An 18,155-nucleotide genomic window follows, 5' to 3' on the forward strand; every position below is an offset into this window, starting at 1 on the left:
CTCCCAGGATGCTCCGCTTCTAATTTATTTTCGCATTTATAGCGCGGGACAGGACGCGACCAACCAAACGGTTTTCTGAGGACCTCCCACAGTGATAGTGGCTTTCAGCGACTGCAGCTTAACGACGTGATCTGCTCAGTCGTTGACGATTTGTCCGCATTTGTGTACAACGATGCGCTTCAGAGGCACGCCTTGAGATGTGCCCAGGGCCTCGATCTGAAAACGGAACGAGCGGCTGTCAGCGAGTCGTGCAACAGGCTGATAGCTATCGTGGTTATAGAACATCTGATGTCCAGAGGAGCTGGCGCTGAACACGTTCTCGCCTGCTTTGTTCCTCGGTTCAGTCACCAAGCCCGCAGAGCGCCTTCCGAGCGTGAGATCAAACACCTCGGTTACATGCCATTCGCTTCTGCCGAACGTTCTCATCTCTCTGGCTGCGTGGCTCTCGAGCCGCGCATGAGCCCCCCCCCCTCCCCGCCACACACACACACACACACACACACACACACACACACACACACACACACACACACACACACGCACGCACGCACGCACGCACGCACGCACGCACGCACGCACGCACGCACGCACGCACGCACGCACGCACGCACGCACGCACGCACGCACGCACGCACGCACGCACGCACGCACGCACAGACGGACGCCTCGGCGCCGGCGCTACTGACCTTTCTGAGCACCTGCAGTCCGTCTGTGACAAGACCGAACGCCACGTTCTTGCCGTCCAGCCAGGTGATCTTGGCGGCGCAGATGAAGAACTGCGTGCCGTTGGTGTTGGGCCCGTTGTTCACCATGGACACAACGCCTGCGGCACGAACCGTCGTGAACACGGACTCATCAGCAGGGGAGCTGACACACGGGGGAGCGCGAAACACCCGTCACCGTCTGGCCAGCAGACGGAGCAGAGCACAGACGGCTCGGGTGCCAGTGGAGAGAGCGGCGATGAGCACGTGCGCACCTGGCTCGCTGTGGTTCATCTCGAAGCTCTCGTCCTCAAACAGCCGGTCGTAGATGGAGAGCGGCGCCTGCCTGTTGCGGCCGCCGAATGTGACGTCACCGCCTTGGCAGACGAAGCGCGGGATCACCCGGTGGAACAGCGTGCCCTGCGGAAGGGGAGGGGGATGGGTCAGTGGTGGGAGACCGCCGCACACCGGCGCGCTGGTGCTGTCAGCGACGGCCGGCACGCGGCTGGTGCGCAACACGCTCATCCTTGATTAGCATCAGATCATCAGATCATATCAGATCAGAGCACTCTCATGACATTATCGTTCTCTGGACGCGTCGGTCACATGGCACTCTGATTGTGTTTCGAATTGAGAAGGAATTTGAACTATTGTAAAATGCCTATCCAATTGACCTATCCAATCAAGCATTCATGCTTCCTTATGACGCTTTCACGCCGGACATGCCGCTTTCTGAACTCTAAGATCTTGGCAAACACCAGTTGCAGGTTTATACAATTTCCGACATCAGGAGACCAGTTATTGAAACGTGATACATTAGTCAGTGAGTATTCGCTCGCGACCTCTGATCAGACGAGCATTTCCTTCAAGATTGCAATATCTCTGATTTCACATGACCCGTTGTATTATTAGCACAGAAAGGACACAATTTTCAAAAAGAGAAAAACAAAATTGAAGACCACGGGACGAAATTGGGTTGATATTTGGATGATCTGGCGTCGCAGCGATACAGGACAAGCGCATTCTGGCGGAGGAGAACACGGCAAACGGTATATACAGCAATGTGAGTCGACGCGTGCTCCCGATCGCGCGGTTGCGTGCAAACCGTAGGTCCACCTGTTACGGAGCGTTTGTAAGGACTGGGTCAGCGTTTTCCATTACCAACATCTGTCCACAAGTTGTAACCTATGAGGTCAGAGGTAGGTGCGCCACAACAGCTACGGGTGGGAGGATAGTCACTTATGTATGACGGAGGCACTTGCGACGTCATTGGTAGCAGCTTGAGTAATTAATTTTGGTGTCAGATCTCAACAACTCGAGCAGATGAAGACGTGAAGCAAACTGCTCGTTGTAGGCAAGCGCACCGGCTGTAACTGGCTGGAGGATCTGAAAACTGTCCAGCCCATGGGATAGGCAGTGGTGAACCCGGCAGCGGTTCTAACTACGCAGGTGTGTAGACCTTTTATTTGACAATATTCACTCCGAATTTTCATGTTTTTGCAGTGATTCGGTTACGTTTGCAAGGCCGTAAATCATTGCAAACCCATCGGTGTCCGCGATTAGAATCGCCAAGCCTGACTACACTTGTAGCCCGCCATTGGCAATCATTATTCGTGGATAGGCGCGGGAATGCCGCAAGAGTGTGCCGCCGCCTGTTAGATTTTAATGAAAGCAGACTTTCCAGCACACTGATAGTGCTATTGACATCGACTGCCAAGGATGTGGGGCTTCACTGGCTTAGCTTTTGGCGGTATGGACATACCCAACAGCTGGGAACTCTCCCGTCTATTTTTGGCCTCGCTCGTCCCGCGCCGTACATGACGTATTGCTTGTGGTAAACTACTGAATTCAAGATGCGCATTGCACCGTAACGTGGCTAACATATGCTCCTCTTGGCTGATAAAGTACTTTGAACCTGACTCAGCGTATTCAAGAGGCATGTCACGTTTTAACGCAGCGTAAGCATTGCAGGCTGCTGTAGGCTATTTTGATGTCAATTTCGTTGGGGTTTTCGACGTCATTCATGAGATCTGTTTGAAATATATTCATTTGGTGACGAACTATTCGTTGAGAAAATTTGACCAAGGAAGAAGATACTGGTAGATCTGCATTAATTGCAAGACAGATGAGCAGAAGTTCACCAAACAAGTTGTGGTGCAACCGTGCCCTGTTAACCCATTCTCTCCAAGCAACATCGCATACCCGACGTTAATCTCAAGTCATGTTGGGAATGGAGCTGCATCACCCTAAAACGACCAGGTCCCACCCTTGGAAAGCTTTGCCTGCTGTTAAGAAACAGTTATCCCCGCTTTGCGGTTTGAGCAAAAGACTACGTCTGAACTCAGCATGAAGACTCGAGCCGACAACAGCGTCGCGATGTTGGCTGGATGCCGGACACTGCCTACGGCAGCTGGCGGCGCCGACGCTCACCTTGTAGCCGAAGCCGTACTCGCCGGTGCAGAGCGAGCGGAAGTTCTCGACGGTGCGCGGCGCCAGGTCGGCCCGCAGCAAGATGGTCAGCCGACCCAGCTGGCGGCCGTCCGCCTCAATGTCCATGAACGCGCTGCGGGCAGGCGACGTGCCGGGGCAGCCGTCAGGGGGGCTTCAGGAGAGGTGGACGGGGGGCGTGCCGGGATAGCCGTCAGCGGGAGTTACAGCAGAGGTGGACGGGTGGCGTGCCGGGACAGCCGTCGGCGGGAGTTGCAGCAGAGGTGGACGGGTTGCGTGCCGGGACAGCCGTCGGCGGGAGTTACAGCAGAGGTGGACGGGTTGCGTGCCGGGACAGCCGTCAGCGGCGGTTACAGAGCGAAACACGACACGGCACGCGCTACACCGCGTACAAGTGCCAAAAGGAAAAAGTCGCAATTGATGGTTCGCCTGAAAAAACGAGAATCAAGAACTGTGGTTTAAATGCAGGCTACTTGCTAGCAACAGTCGGCCCCATTTGAGATAGTTGGCGTTTTGTATCAGTCTCCCTTCTTTGTTTTAGGATGACAAATTCCATTTCACCAGACCAGTGTATCGTTAAAAAATCTACACCTAGAACCTGGATGTAAGTGAGCATTTGATGTGCTGCTACGACGTAGCCTACCTGCCGCTGTTTACCCTGTCCCGCGGCCCGACTCACAAAGGGTTGGCGGAGAGCGGCGAGGGCGTGCGCACGATGTTGCAGCTGCGGCAGGCAGCGCCGCGCATGGCGCGCTGGTACAGCTCGCCGGGCGCCTGGCGCCAGGTCGGCCGCACCGCGCGCACCTGGTTGTCGGCCTGCTCGCTGTAGCGGCGGCGTGGCGTGGCCAGAGCGTCGATCCTCGTCAGCAGGTGGCGGTGGCGGCGGCCGCTGCGGGCGGCGCCGCTCGCCGGCGACGGACTCTGGCTCGGGCTGGCCACCGGCGACGAGTCGGGGCTGGCGTCGATGACGGCCGTCACTCGGTGGATGACGCGCCGCACCCGCTCGGTCCGGTTCTTCGGCGACTGGTCGCTGGTGCACATGACGCAGCTGTCCTGCAGGGGCGTCTTTGGCATCGAGCTGGCGCCGGGCGTGGTGATGATGTTGGCCGCGTTGCCGCGCGACAGGTGACCGGCCGGCTCCTTGACCTTGCCGCGGGCGCGCACCGCCCGCCGCCGCGGCGGCTCCGGCGGCCGCTGGCGCGTCGACGCCTTGCCGCGGCTGCCGGGCCGCAGCGCCGACGACAGCGGCACCGGCGTCGAAATGGTCACCCTGCGGCCCTCCTGGGCGGAGCGCGGGCTGCGCTGGCTGCGGGGCGTCCCGGACGCCGCCCGACGCGCCGCCGGTGCATTGCGTGGCTTTGGCGAGCTTGGCTTTGGCGGGCTTGGCTTTGGCGGTGCCTGGTTACGGGCTGGGGACGGCCCGCGCGCGGGAGATGTGTTTCGCGGCGGCGATGGTTTGCGCGCTGGCGACAGGTTGCGGCGCACCGTTTCGTTGGTAACGCGGACCGCCGGCGACGGCGAGCGGGCGCGGTTTCGTATTGGGAGCACCTTGGTCTCGCTTTTGACGGGTTGGCGGAGCCCGGCCCGCGCCAGGGCCGGGTCAGAGCTGGTGCCGACATTCTTCTGCGGCACACTCAGCTTGGCCACTCGCTGGTTGGCCGGTCGGCTGCCGCCCCATAGAATGGCGTGTTCGCTCTTGGAGCGACCGTACTGTTCCTGACCTTGATCTGGTACGCCTTTGGCTCTGGTGTGTTGGGATGCCGACTTTCGGGCAGCATGGGGGGCTCCGGTTTCGCTCTGCGTTTGATGGAGTGTTTGCGTGCTTCTCTCAGCAAGCTCGACATACCGAATCTGAGGGTTCTTTGGCTTCCTCTTGAAAAATATTTTGACAGCTTGGGAATTTTCTGAGCAAGAGGCCCTCTTGTCATGATGATCAGTTAGTTTATTTATCTTTTTCTTTCGCTCCGTCGTCTCTACTTCAGTGTCAGAATGGTTTTCCCTCGATGTATCTGTTCGTGGACTTTTACTGCCTTGCGTCCTGAACTTTGCGTCCGGTTTATTTTCGCTTTCCGGCTTCACTTCCTCACCGGCGCTTGTCGTCGTGCTTACCTTTAATAAACCCTTCCTTTCCTTTTCTGCCCTCGCCCCATCTGTTTTTGTCTTGGATTCTTTTTCGGTTTTTCTCGATGATTTTTTCGAACTCCTCTGCATTTCTGATGTCATATGATCATCGGGATTCACTGAAAGCATTCTGTGTTGTGCGTTTTTACGCTTAGATGTTTTTTCATGCTGGCTGCTTGAATCGGTTGATTTAGCACATTGTCCCTGACTTTCGGCAGTCGATTCCTGCGCTGGTAAATCCGACCTTTGTTTGCGACCAAGTTTCTTGTGCCCACCCGAGGTCTCCTGTATGCTGGACTCCGGATCAGTTTGACCATCTTTGCTGGTATCATTAGCGGATGTCATTTTACTTTGTTCTGACTCCATGGCTTCCTGAAATTCTTGGGCGTCGCGCATGGCTTTCTGCCTAGCCTGCACCGTATACTGGTTGAGCGCAATGGGTATTTTCTCATTATTGATGGTCACGTATGGCGCGACCTGTCGCGGCGAGGCTTGTGTCTCTCTGGCGGTGACCCAGAAGTCGCCGGCCGCTTCCGTGGGCCTCGTCAGACACAGTTCTGGCACGCTGCCGCCCATGGCGCCGGCTGACCTGTCCACCGGTCTGACGGCCTCCCGCAGCCTGCTTACCTCTGGTAACCGAGTGCCGACACCTGCAGCCCGCGCCGGGTCAGAGAGACGCACCGCCACCCACTTCTTGTAGGGGTCCTCCATGCCGTTTGCGCCGGATGTAAGGTCAGTCAGCGAGCGCTCAAGCTCCTCTACCTGCTCGAGAAGCTGTGAACTGGAGAGAGCTGGTTTGTCGTCTGGCCTCGAAGCTGACGGCTGACCCAGAACCTTGCTGGCGGACCGCTCCAGCTCTGCTAGAACGTGGTTCAGTTCTTCAGCAGATATTATTCGTTTGAGCTGCGTTGCGGACTGCTGCTGTCGGCATGCCTTCCAGTCCTTCAAGCTCTCTGAATCCTAAAATGACATATTAATCAGAGGCTTATCTCGTATCTGTCAGATTATTGACAATGTGTCTTGCTTGCATATTATCAGGATGAGTTAGTTTCCGCTACTCAGCTGGCGGATTAGAACTATGTAAAACTATTGTGCAGCTCGTCTGTGGCCCCTATCGTGAAGGTGCAGTATGTGATATTGAATAATGCAAGCGGCGTGTACAACCGCGTTTCGAAGAAATGGTGATTGCCACCCATGGCAGCAAAGTCATGTGTATGGGCGTCTCGAAGCCGTATTATTTTATTCCATAGAATGCGAGTGTTACAACACTTGGATTCTCCACCGATCAGCCTGGCTTGGGCACCAAGCTAAGCCGTTTGTTACTGTAATTATGTGTATTATGTCGTTATTTTATTGCGTCAGTCGCAACTATGGTATATTTTATTTATGCTTATTGTATCGTTATTTTATGTTTGGCTTACCGGAACTGTCACCAGTGAAGGTTTGGCGGCGCCGTGGGAGTCAATGCCCATCACTCTTCGTTTTTGTAGCAACCTCTTGACAAGAATTTGATAGGCTTTTGGGGGATCTGTGTTGACCACAGGTCGTATGTTCAGTAGCTGTGGATGAGACATAACATTACATTGCATTGTAGATGCATTATGGTCGACCTACGCGAGGTGCTGGTATGCCCTGATGCGTCAGTCTAAATATAACACTGAATGTACCATTCATATTGCGGAGAGATATACTTGATGCACAAATTTTGTATTTCTATTCGCGTTTGATTCCAATGCAGACAGTGTATGCTAAAAAATGGCATGGAAATCTGGCTGCATTGTGTACTTTAAGTTGACATGGGCTGCTAATACTTACCCGATCGCGGTGAATGTCGTACCGATTATATTCCTGTCTTTTGCCCCACTTCTTCCCTTTGTAGATTGTGTGCGAACTTTGAAACAGGTTTGGAAAAAAGCCCATGGATACTCCTGACAAAATGGTTTAAGCACCTCACGTATGACTCCGCATGTGCCTGCTTTGGTTTTGAGACAGTCATTGCCACATGGCCTCATGATTTAGCCCCGGCGCATGCACTACGTGCTAAGTAAGTATAAAACAGTGACCCAAACATGTATAATTTAGAATGTGGCACATTATGCTTACTATGGAACGTCTTTGTAGGGCAATCACAATTTTCACAGCTGGAACTTCGTGCAAGAGTTGAACCTTAAATATTTCCTCGTGCGTTCGTTGTGTGCAACTCTTACGGTACGGTGAAGACACGGTTGTGTGTGCCATAGTATTTCAGCCTTGTCCATCTTTTTTTAAACCGGTCCGAACTCCGAACTCTGGCCACGTGGCCTTAATGTAGCAGATGCGGATATAGTGATCGGCGTTAGAGGATGCTGGATGGCTTTCCTGACGATGACTCGCCTTCGACAGACCTGATGCTTATATATGAACGCGGCGTCTGAAGCGACGTTGACACAACTGTGAAACATGCAGGCCGATTTGCCTGAAATTTTCTTCGGGGCTAATCCATTGAATGCCCATTTACTCAGAGTTTCTCTCCATAGCCCTTCGTGATTTCCTTGGTTTGCTAATTCGCGGAGCATTCAATACGTTTCCGAAATAAAAAAGAGAAGACATCCCAATGACCTCTCGATGTCGGTGAGCTGCAGTTTTTTTGACATAACCATCGTCATGTTGAAATCAGTTGGTGCCTCGCATGTGATCAAAACGTCGCTGTATGTGGGTTCTGTCTTTAATATTTCGATAATGTCATATTTTAGAGAGTACTTGTCATAAAGGCTCATCTATCACTGAACGGACCTGATGTATTAGAATTCCATGTAGGCATGAATATACTGTAGCCGCAACGTTTCATATTTTCCACCCGCCGTGGTGTCTTTTGGCTTGCGTGCACTCTTGAAGCTCATTACTTACCAAACATAGCAGGGCTTGTCTTGTAGTGTGAGAGCCAGAGTCGCATGCATAAGTCACAAATTATTTCAATGAGGATATGTCAGACAACGAAAATGTCGACTTTTCCAAAACATGTTGCCCGTGATGTGTTATCAGACCCGTGAGGACCGCTTACATACCATTATGGAACCTAAGTGTACGATATTTCCAGTGTTGATATGCGGCCAAGAATGCCATTTTCATGCATGATAAAACGCAATTTTCCACTTCATTTGGGAGCCATTATTGCCCCCGCAAATTGGTTTCTGTTTTGCCGACTCTACGATAGCAAGGTCGTGATACGATTGCATATCAGCCTTTGCCTGCGCAAGTCCACTTGCAGAGGGCAAAGGCGTTCCACCAAGTGCTGAAGCCAAAACTCTGGCTCACATTTTTTTAGCGACCCGAGGTAGTGAAACTATGTGATAACATCTGTTTGCCGTGCGTTTGCCGTGCCAAAATACACGTTACCTGTGCGCCGACTGGGGCGCTGGAGCGAACTTTTTCAAGTTGGCACTTTATCAAAAGCAAAGGCATGAAGGTTCAGCCATCGCAGAGCGCGTTGAGCATATCTGTACCTTATGCTCCCATGGGCCATCCCACATTTATCGACAACTCGACGGGTTTTGACCACGCGGAGCGCTCATGCAGTCCAATTTTTACGTTATGCTTATTCGTGGTTAGTGTGGGTCGCACCATCCGCTGCTGTTGAAAACATGGCGTAGCTTACTTATGAAAAGCCGCAGTCGACGAGAGTTTGCTGCTACGACGGGGATTATGTGCAATAATGTTAACATTCACGGAAAGTACTGTACGGCATGACTGATGCGTAGTTCAAAGCAAGCTTTATAGATTGAGCTGCTCACAAGTTCATCCTAGGCCAGTCAGAAATGGATACGAAATGAGATGAAAGTCCGATGTTTCTCGTAGAAATTCGGCACCTTGGCACCAAACGTGGATGGGCCTAATGTTACTAAGTGCGTAGCTTTGTGTGCCTTGTGCTATTTCAGATTTGTCGATATCTCCAAGGCAAGAGTGAAGTCAGGCTCAGCTTGCTTGGGGGCGTTAAATGGTACCATCTGATCAATGTTTCAAGAAACAAGTGGGTCAGAAGGGTCAGCCACAGCTGTGCACTGCCATAGCCGCGCCGTCCGCTCAGGGGGCGTGTTCTTCGGCAACGTGAACCTTCCCGGACTTTTGGCACTGTAACTTATACTTGCAGAGCGGGCGCGTTTGTTTCGAAGGTGGTGTGTCTCATGTAGCCGAAATTTTCGTTCAAGGGGGAGGCACGTGTCAAATTTTACTGAGTACTCCCACGAGTTTGGGCCGTATTCCTGTGAGATTGGCCAGTGTCTAATGTAAGCCTCTTGGCTCAGAGGGGACATGGCCTCTGCGGCTGCTGTTTGGTCACATCCCTGTTCCCAGGCACGGCAAGCCTCACTGGAAGGCAGGTGCAACGTCTGGCGAGAAATCATAAACGTGAATAGTTTTGTTTTCAGAAACCAAGAAGGGAGCTCAACGGATCGACAAGAGGAAGACGTTTTCGACCGTACTGCGAAGGAGCTGGGCCTGTTTTCCGAGTTAGACGGTATGTTATGGTGTGGCAAATCAGTTATGCGACTGAAAGCAATATTATCAATCCATGCCTCCTCATTTCTGCCATCGTCTTCTGTACATAACGCCACTTAATTCATTTTAGACACACTTCTCACGTCATCGGGAATATCTGAGTCCAGAAACACCCGGTAGAACCAGAGAAAGTCGGCTTTCTCATCAGCCACCGCTATAGCCGCCATGTGAATTAAGCCACTGTGGTACATGCGCATTCCCGGTAAGGAGCTTCGCCTTCAGTCAAGCGTGAAGTAAGAAACATCGTGTGCTTTGATGCACTTCTTGTCATGTAATATCATCGGAGCAAATCAATTTCTCAGAAGAGACGGGAGACTTGTTCCGTCCCGCCTCTCCTGCGATAGAGCCGTGCATTAACGTGTGCCGGCGGCTGAGGGCAGTGCCGCACGTGCTATGCGTGCCGTCTCGGAGTGCGCCACGGGTGGCGGTGTATGTCACCTCCGCCGTCGGTGACCGGGCGGCGGTGTGTGTGACCTCCACCGTCGGTGACCGGGCGGCGGTGTGTGCCACCTCCGCCGTTGGTGACCGGGCGGCGGTGTATGTCACCTCCACCGTCGGTGACCGGGCGGCGGTGTGTGTGACCTCCGCCGTCAGTGACTAGGCGGCGATGGGTGTCAACCCCGCCGTCGGTGACCAGGCGGTGTATGTCACCTCCGCCGTCGGTGACCGGGCGGCGGTGTGTGTGACCTCCACCGTCGGTGACCGGGCGGCGGTGTGTGCCACCTCCGCCGTTGGTGACCGGGCGGCGGTGTATGTCACCTCCGCCGTCGGTGACCGGGCGGCGGTGTATGTCGCCTCCGCCGTCGGTGACCGGGCGGCGGTGTATGTGACCTCCACCGTCGGTGACCAGGCGGTGTATGTCACCTCCGCCGTCGGTGACCGGGCGGCTGTGTGTGTCACCTCCGCCGTCAGTGACTAGGCGGCGATGGGTGTCAACCCCGCCGTCGGTGACCGGGCGGCGGTGTGTGTCACCTCCGCCGTCGGTGACCGGGCGGCGGTGTGTGTGACCTCCGCCGTTGGTGACCGGGCGATGGGTGTCAACCCCGCCGTCGGTGACCGGGCGGTGGTGTATGTCACCTCCGCCGTTGGTGACCGGGCGGCGGTGTGTGTGACCTCCGCCGTCAGTGACTAGGCGGCGATGCGTGTCACCTCCGCCGTCGGTGACCGGGCGGCGGTATATGTGTCGCCAGGGGAGCCGGCAGTCACAGCTCGCCTGCGGAAAGTGCTATGGCAGCTGGCCAGCGAGCGCTCGCGCCGCCGTAGCTGCCAGCGCCGCGCCACCCAGCTCCAGGTCGGACCACTATACCCTGACTGCTACAAGCAATGTCACATAATTCCTCCAACACGTATCCCTACATCGCGGTGGAAATCACGATTGGCTGCACAGGATCTTCAAATCTCGCCAGTATGTGCTAGAATGGCAGTCAGGAAGTTCCAACATGCGTAGTTCTGTCTCAAACTATTTCAGAAACAACTGACGGGAGACCTGACGGTTGGTTTACAACCGGCCCCCCTCGTCATATCAATATAATGTCTGGGTCTTATGCTGCTAAAAGTACGCATGGTAAATAACCTGTGTAGCTGCCAAGTTTGATGTTTACTCATAGACTGGAGGCTGTGGCTCAGGTTGTGTGCATTGGCACTGTCATGTCCGGTACGTTGGAAAAACTCTGATTGTATCATGCCTTTGCATTTGGCGATATTTAACACATTCCATACATGACTGCACACAATGTATGTTGAAATACCCAACTGTCATTGACATTGGATGTCTTTCCCACTTCCCTTGTTGTACAAACCCTGTGAGCGTGAATGTATTACACCCGTACCATTGACAGATATCTAGACTACAACCTGTGTTAGACAAAGTCGCGAATGTTTATCTACCACACTCATGTCATTCGGTTGTGTTCCGGTATGAATGTACCCTGGCCTGACGACACTCCACTGATGAGGTCTGTGTGTGCCCCCTGACATATCCCCGCTCCACTGACGGGGTATGTGTGTGTCCCCTAACCTTTCCCCGCTCCACTGACGGGGTCTGTGCGTGCGTGCGTGCGTGCGTGCGTGCGTGCGTGCGTGCGTGCGTGCGTGCGTGTGTGTGTGTGTCCCGGACCTATCCCCGCTCCGCTGACTGTGTATTGTGTATTGTGCTCTGTGTATTGTCTCCTGACCTGTCCCCGCTCCACTGACTGGATCTGTGTGTTCCCTGACCTGTCTCCGCTCCACTGACGGGGTCTCTGTGTGTGTGTCTCCCGACCTGTCCCCGCTCCACTGACTGGATCTGTGTGTCCCCTGACCTATCCCTGTTCCACTGACGAGGTCTGTGTGTGTCCTCTGACCTGTCCCCGCTCCACTGACGAGGCCTGTGTGTGTGTCCCCTGACATATCCCTGCTCCACTGACGGGGTCTGTGTGTGTGTGTCCTCTGACCTGTCCCCGCTCCACTGACGGGGTCTGTGTGTGTGTCCCCTGACATATTCCCGCTCCACTGACTGGGTCTGTGTGTGTGTCCTCTGACCTGTCCCCGCTCCACTGACGGGGTCTGTGTGTGTGTCCCCTGACATATTCCCGCTCCACTGACGGGGTCTGTGTGTGTGTCCTCTGACCTGTCCCCGCTCCACTGACGGGGTCTGTGTATGTGTGTGTCCTCTGACCTGTCCCCGCTCCACTGACTGGATCTGTGTGTGTGCCCTCTGACCCGTCCCCGCTCCTCTGACGGGGCCTGCGGCGGGCAGACGGAGCTGGCTGAGTCGCGCGCCGGCCGGCTGACGGCGGCTGATCAGTTGGCGGAGCGCTCGGCGGCTGCTCACCGGCTGCAGCTGACCGTGGACCGGCAGGCGGAGCTGATCCGCCAGCTGGAGGTGCGTCCGGCCCGTTGGTACTACCGTCGCGTGGCCACTGGGCTCGGCACACCACTGATGTCTTACGGAAGTGCGCTTTCACCGTGCTATAACCGAATTTAGATAGAGATTTCTTCCCTGAAACCGTTACGTTGTCGTGTCGCGGGACGAAGATCATCGTACTCTGCATGAGCATGCGACTGTTATATAGCCTAATGTCCATCCTCGTGTGTTGGTGCTCGCGTTTTGGCCGACCAAATACTTCCGCAATGTTGGATATTTGACCTGGGGTCCTAAAGTGTGCATTGTGCGATCGTCGTATCAGCGCAGCTGTTGCGTCAATTGCTTGCGGCTGCCTACATTCCATCGAGTTCACGGGCGTGGGCAAAAAGACCGCCATTCTTTGAAGACACAGTCGCGCTGCGTGCGGTATGCTTGTTAAGTGAACCTGACAGCTTTATGCCCGCTGCCGTTAGCCGCTAATTGGCACACACCCATGTCCGGAGTTGCCTAGCTGAATATCGCCTGTTGTCGGGCAGGTGGGCGCCGCCTCCGACCAGGAGCGGCACCAGGAGGCGGCCAGCTCTCGTCAGGAGCTGCTACAGCTGACCAGGGAGGCCGAGGCCAGGATCGGCCAGGTTCGGGCGGAGGTCGACGAGAGGGTGGCAGCCGCCCGCGCCGAGGTCGAGCAGCGCTGCCAGCAGAAGATGGACACCCAGCTGGCCGAGGCACGAACGGAAGCTGAAGCCAAGGCGGTGGCCGCCTGCGCCCAGGTGGAGCAGCAGTGTGTGAAGAGGGCAGAGACCCAGCTGGCTGAAGCACGATCGGAGGCTGAGGCCAAGGCCAAGGCCGCACGCGCTGAGATGGAGGAGCAGTGGCAGAAGAGGATGACAACTCAGCTAGCCGAAGCACGAGCAGAGGCTGAAGCCAGAGCGACGGTCGCTAAAAGAGACGCAGAGCAGCAGTGTCAGGAGCGGACCGGTGGACAGCTGACCGAGACGCGTGCTGAGGTGGAGGCGGCGAGGAGGGAGGTGGAGGAACACTGGCGGAAAACGATGGGAAGCCGGCTGGCTGAGGCACGGGCCGAGGCCGAGGCAGAGGTGGTAGCCGTCAGGAAGGAGGAGGAGCACCGCTGGCAGAGCAAGCTGGAAGGCCGTTTGTCGGAGGAAGGTCATACGGTAGAAGCGAGGATGGCGGCAGCAAGGAAAGAGGTGGAGGAGCAGTGGCAGAAAAAGATGGAGACCCAGCTGGCTGAGGCTCTTGCTGGTGCTGATGAGAAGGTAGCGGCCGCGAGGAGGGAGGTGGAGGAGCAGTGGCAGCACAGGGCTGACAAACAACTGTCAGAGGCTCGCGATGAGGCAGAGAAGCGGATGGTCACTGCCAGAAAGGATGTAGAGGAGGAATGGAAGAGGAAGCTGCAAGTCCAGCTGACCAAGGCGGAGGCGAGGGTGCAGTCGGTCAGGAGGGAGATGGAGGAGGCGAGTCGCCGAGTTACACCTGTGAGTGAGTCTAACGTGGAGTCGCAGCTGGCAGCGTTGCGAGATAAGCTAGAAGCGGAACACCGGCAGAGGGTTCAGCGTCAGGTGGCTGAGGATGAAGAGCTGGTGATGACAGTTCAAAGAGAGCTGGAGGAAGAGCGCGAGAAAAACACCAGGGTTCAGCAGGAGGCGGAAAAACGGATGGAGGAAATGCGAAGGGAGATGGAGGAAGATTACACGAAGAAGCTGGAAAGCCAGTCGGCAGAATCAGAGCAAAGGGCGGTGGCATTACGAGCGGTGATTGAGGAAGAAAAGCGAAGGAACGCCGAAGGGCAGGTGGTCGACAAAGACAAGCAAAGGGCAGCATGGCGTAAGGAGCTGCAAGAAGAATACCAGAGCACACTAGAATGTCATTCGACCCAAACTGACGAGCTGGAGGCGGCCGCTGATTACGAGCGGCGTCTGTCGGAGGCGCGGGCGGAGGCCGAGTCGCGGCTGGCGGCCGTCAGGGGACAGTTGGAGGCCGAGTATCAGAAGAGGACCGAGTCGCGCATCGGCGAGGTGCGGGCCGAGGTGGACGTGAAGATCGCGCAAACGCTGGCGAAGGCTGAGGCGACCCTCAGCCGGCTGAAGGACAACATGGAGGCAGAGTACGGCCGGAAGGCGGCCGCCATGTCGGCCCGGCTCGAGGCGGAGGCGGACACCCAGGTGCGCGCGGTGAAGGAGCAGCTGCAGGCGCAGCACAAAGACGAGCTGAACGCCCGGGAAGCGCGGCTGGCGAAGGAGATGGAGAAAGTGAGACGCGAGTCCGAGGAGAAGATCCACGAAGGCCTTGAGAGGTGCAGAGAGGCGGAGGCTGAAGTAAGCCGGCTGGTCGAGGCAAAACAGGAGGCGACACTGAAGCTTGCCGAAGCCCAGCTGGAACTGGAGGCCAGCCAGAGCAGGCCTGTCGTGGAGCATGTGTCTACCGCGGAGAAACCGAGCTCGCCGCTCGAGCTATGCCCGGACACTACGGGAGCTGACACAAACGCAGAGGTCCTGGCGAGGGTGACGTCCGAGTACGAGCTTCAGGTGGCGGAGATACGAGCTGATCTGCTGCGTGTGCAAACGGTCTTTGAAGAAGAGAAGCGGGCAGCTGAGGAGGAGAGGGTAAACCGTTTACTCTTCTCAATTATTTCACGTGTATGTGGCATCAGATGGTTTATTTAGCTTCACGCGTGTCGATCTTGGCGCGCCGCAAAGGAAATTATGTACTTGAAGGTGACACTTGTTGACTGATGTCGCTTTGCTTCTTACCACTAGCGTTTTTTTCCCACCACTTCTCATGAACTCACGTATCGATGCACGGGTCTTTGGTTTACTATGGAATGATTTGATGCGGGTAACCATGCACTCAGCGCCATTGCCATCTGGTGTCTTCTGTACATAACTAGGACCACCTGGCCACCGTCTCACATCGGCCTTACCTGTGATGACCAGTGACCGGCCGTCCGCTTTCGTCGCCAGCTGTGTCACGCTCGTCAGACGGCTGAGAGCGAGGCGGCGCTGATCCGGCTCCGGGCCGAGGCTGGCCAGCAGGCGGCCCGGCTGGCCACGCTCAGCGCCCAGCTGGTCTCAGCGGAGTCCGGCCAGCAGGCGGCCGAGGCGGCGCTGTCCGGGCTCCGGACCGAGGCCGGCCAGCAGGCGGCCAAGGTGGCTGCGTTCACGGCCCAGCTGGTCTCAGCGGAGTCCGGCCAGCTGGCGGCCGAGGCGGCGCTGTCCGGGCTTCACGCCGAGCTGATCAACGAGAGGCGCAGGTGGGTGGCGCGTGCGTCGCACAGAGACTCGGGGGGGGGAGGGGGGGGGGGGGGCTGAGAGCAGTGCTCGAAGGTCCTCGCTCCCCGCCATCCGGGTGACTGGCAGACCAACTGCCGGGTGACTGGCAGACTGGTGGCCACTAACAGCAACTCCCGTGGACGGCGGGCGAAGCGCAGCCCACCGGGTGGGCGTGTGTTCCGCTGGGTAGGCGGCGTTCGGTGGTGGTGGGAGGTGGCTTGCGCGATTTACACGACTTGCGGCACCGACAAGGATATTGGAGGTGAAGTTCACAGATATTTCCCAACACCGAACCCCCCGAGCTTGGGTTTGTGGGACAGCGTAGCTGTGCTATAGGGCCAGGAAGCTTTTCGATTGAACAAATGGCCGGTTGTTTGGATGACTGATGCTATTCACTGCCCTCGTGCAGGTGGTCCTTTTGCTGTGGTCGCCGTTGCTAGCGTGTGTCGTGTTTCAGGGCCCGCGAGCGAGAGGAGCAGCTGACTGCCTCCCGTCTAGAGCAGAGCCCTGTGCCGACCAATCCGTTGGTCCTCCTGGCGGGTCCCCCCAGCTCTGTCCCGCATGCAGGCGAACAGCAGCCGCCGCCGGACCATCACGAGCCACCTCATCCTGGTCTGGAGCCGCGCCAGGCCGCGCCCACGGCAAGACCGGAACCCCACAACTCTCCTGTCGAATACCAGAACGAGTCGCCACCGGCTCAACGGCAGATACAGGCAGTCAGAAATAACAACTTAATTGAAGCAGACGGCGCAGATTCCACGAAAGATCTTGGAGCTGCGTGTTCGAAATGCCAACACGTCGACCTGGGCTTACAAGCAAGAGCCACAGGACTGGGCACTGCGGTAGCTCGGGGGACCCACAATATCGCGACCGGCTCGACTGGAATGGGCGACCGTGGCGAACCACTGACTGAAGTCGGCGTCCAGACGTCTGAAGACCCTGACTCGGGGCGGGTCGCTGCCCTGAACTTGGAGCTGGAAGACAGTCGGAGGGCCTGTCAGGAGACGCGACAGCTGCTGGAGGAACTGCGTTGTGAGAGCAGTGACGCGGCTAAGCTGAAGCAAGACCTGGCTGAGAGCTGCGAGCTCATCGTCCAGCTGACAAAGACGGTGCAGGAGATGCAGCAGCAGCAGCAGCCGACGCTCTGCCCGGCCCAGGCACGGCAGCAGGCGGTCCGTGACACACCATCAGATGGCGGCTCCTCTGACGGCGGCCCGGACCGCCGGGCCGAGCTGTCCCGGCTGAGAGGGGAGCTGGAGGAGAGCCGGGCGCTGGCGGAGCAGCTGCAGGGGGCGCTCTCAGAGGCCGAGCACCGGGCGGCCCGACAGCAGGACCAGCTGCGGGGCCGCGTGCAGGAGCTCACCTTCAGCCTGGCTCGGCTCGAGCTCAGCGGTCAGCTGATGAAGTCCCCCGCCGCCGCCGACGGGGACGCGGACGCCGGTGGTCCGGACAGCGGTACGTTGGCAGACCGGCGTCGGCGGGCGGCGCCGGAGGTCGGTGGGCCGGCCGGCCGGGCGGTGCCGTCAGAAGCGAGGCCGGGACGGCCGCGGGCCCGCTGCGCCCGCCAGGTGTTCCCTCCGGAGCAGCCCGCTGCGAGCGCCACCTTCCCCGACTGGCGGGTGGGCGCAGCCGCGGAGCAGGAGGGGGTGGCGCCGCGCCGCCGGTCCCGCTCGGAGACGGACGGCGAGGCGGCATCGGACAGCCAGACCACCACGTCGGAGCTCTGCTCCGGTGTAGGACCCGCGCCGGCCCGGCCCGGCCGCCGGCGCCAGGCCGAGCACGGCCGACTGCGACAGCTGGAGGCCGCCTACGCCGAGTCGTCGCGGCGCCTGGCGGCCGAGTCTGAACGCTCGGGTCGGCTGGAGCGGCACGCCGCCGCGCTCAAGACCAAGTACCGACAGATGCGCCGCCAGCTGGAGGCACCCTCGGCGGACGGCGGCTCAGGCGGCCGGGAGCGCGAGCTGCAGGCGCAGCTGGACCGGCTGCAGCGCAGCATGCGCCAGGAGCAGGAGCGGCGCGCGCTACTGGAGCTGGAGCTAGAGCAGCTGCGCGCCGGCGGCGACGCCTCGGGCCGCGCGCTGGCGCAACAGGTGGAGCGGACGCTGGCCGAGCTGCGGCGCCGCGCGCTCGACGACACCACCTCGGGGACCATGATGGCTGAGACGGACGTCAGGCGGATCATTGAGAATGAGGTCAGCGGCCGTGCCAGAAACTTAG

General features: G+C 57.4%; 3 protein-coding genes across 3 annotated transcripts; 2 read left to right on the plus strand and 1 right to left on the minus strand.

Annotated features, from left to right (window-relative positions):
• Positions 1 to 4,317, minus strand: LOC119095981 (peptidyl-prolyl cis-trans isomerase). Its single transcript, XM_037218850.1, has 5 exons — positions 3,829 to 4,317; positions 3,132 to 3,264; positions 977 to 1,121; positions 687 to 823; positions 1 to 216 (listed from the first exon to the last, which is right to left on the minus strand). Exons 1-5 carry the CDS (start codon positions 4,221 to 4,223, stop codon positions 136 to 138), a joined length of 891 nt encoding a protein of 296 aa, XP_037074745.1. The 5' UTR covers positions 4,224 to 4,317; the 3' UTR covers positions 1 to 135.
• Positions 4,318 to 11,220: 6,903 nt separating this feature from the next.
• LOC119095963 (plectin) lies at positions 11,221 to 15,770 on the plus strand (the record flags this gene model as incomplete). Its single annotated transcript, XM_037218827.1, has 4 exons — positions 11,221 to 11,226; positions 12,643 to 12,666; positions 13,185 to 15,272; positions 15,630 to 15,770. Coding segments are annotated over exons 1-4 (2,259 nt in total), but the record flags the coding sequence as incomplete, so codon positions are not given.
• An 82-nt stretch (positions 15,771 to 15,852) lies between these two features.
• LOC119095973 (uncharacterized) lies at positions 15,853 to 17,872 on the plus strand (the record flags this gene model as incomplete). Its single annotated transcript, XM_037218838.1, has 2 exons — positions 15,853 to 15,919; positions 16,396 to 17,872. A coding segment is annotated over exon 2 (1,050 nt), but the record flags the coding sequence as incomplete, so codon positions are not given.
• Between the last annotated feature and the right edge of the window lie 283 nt (positions 17,873 to 18,155).

The sequence above is a fragment of the Pollicipes pollicipes genome, unplaced genomic scaffold, assembly GCF_011947565.3.
Source record: "Pollicipes pollicipes isolate AB1234 unplaced genomic scaffold, Ppol_2.1 Scaffold_1801;HRSCAF=2106_pilon_pilon_pilon, whole genome shotgun sequence".
NCBI classification, from domain to species: Eukaryota; Metazoa; Arthropoda; class Thecostraca; order Pollicipedomorpha; family Pollicipedidae; genus Pollicipes; species Pollicipes pollicipes.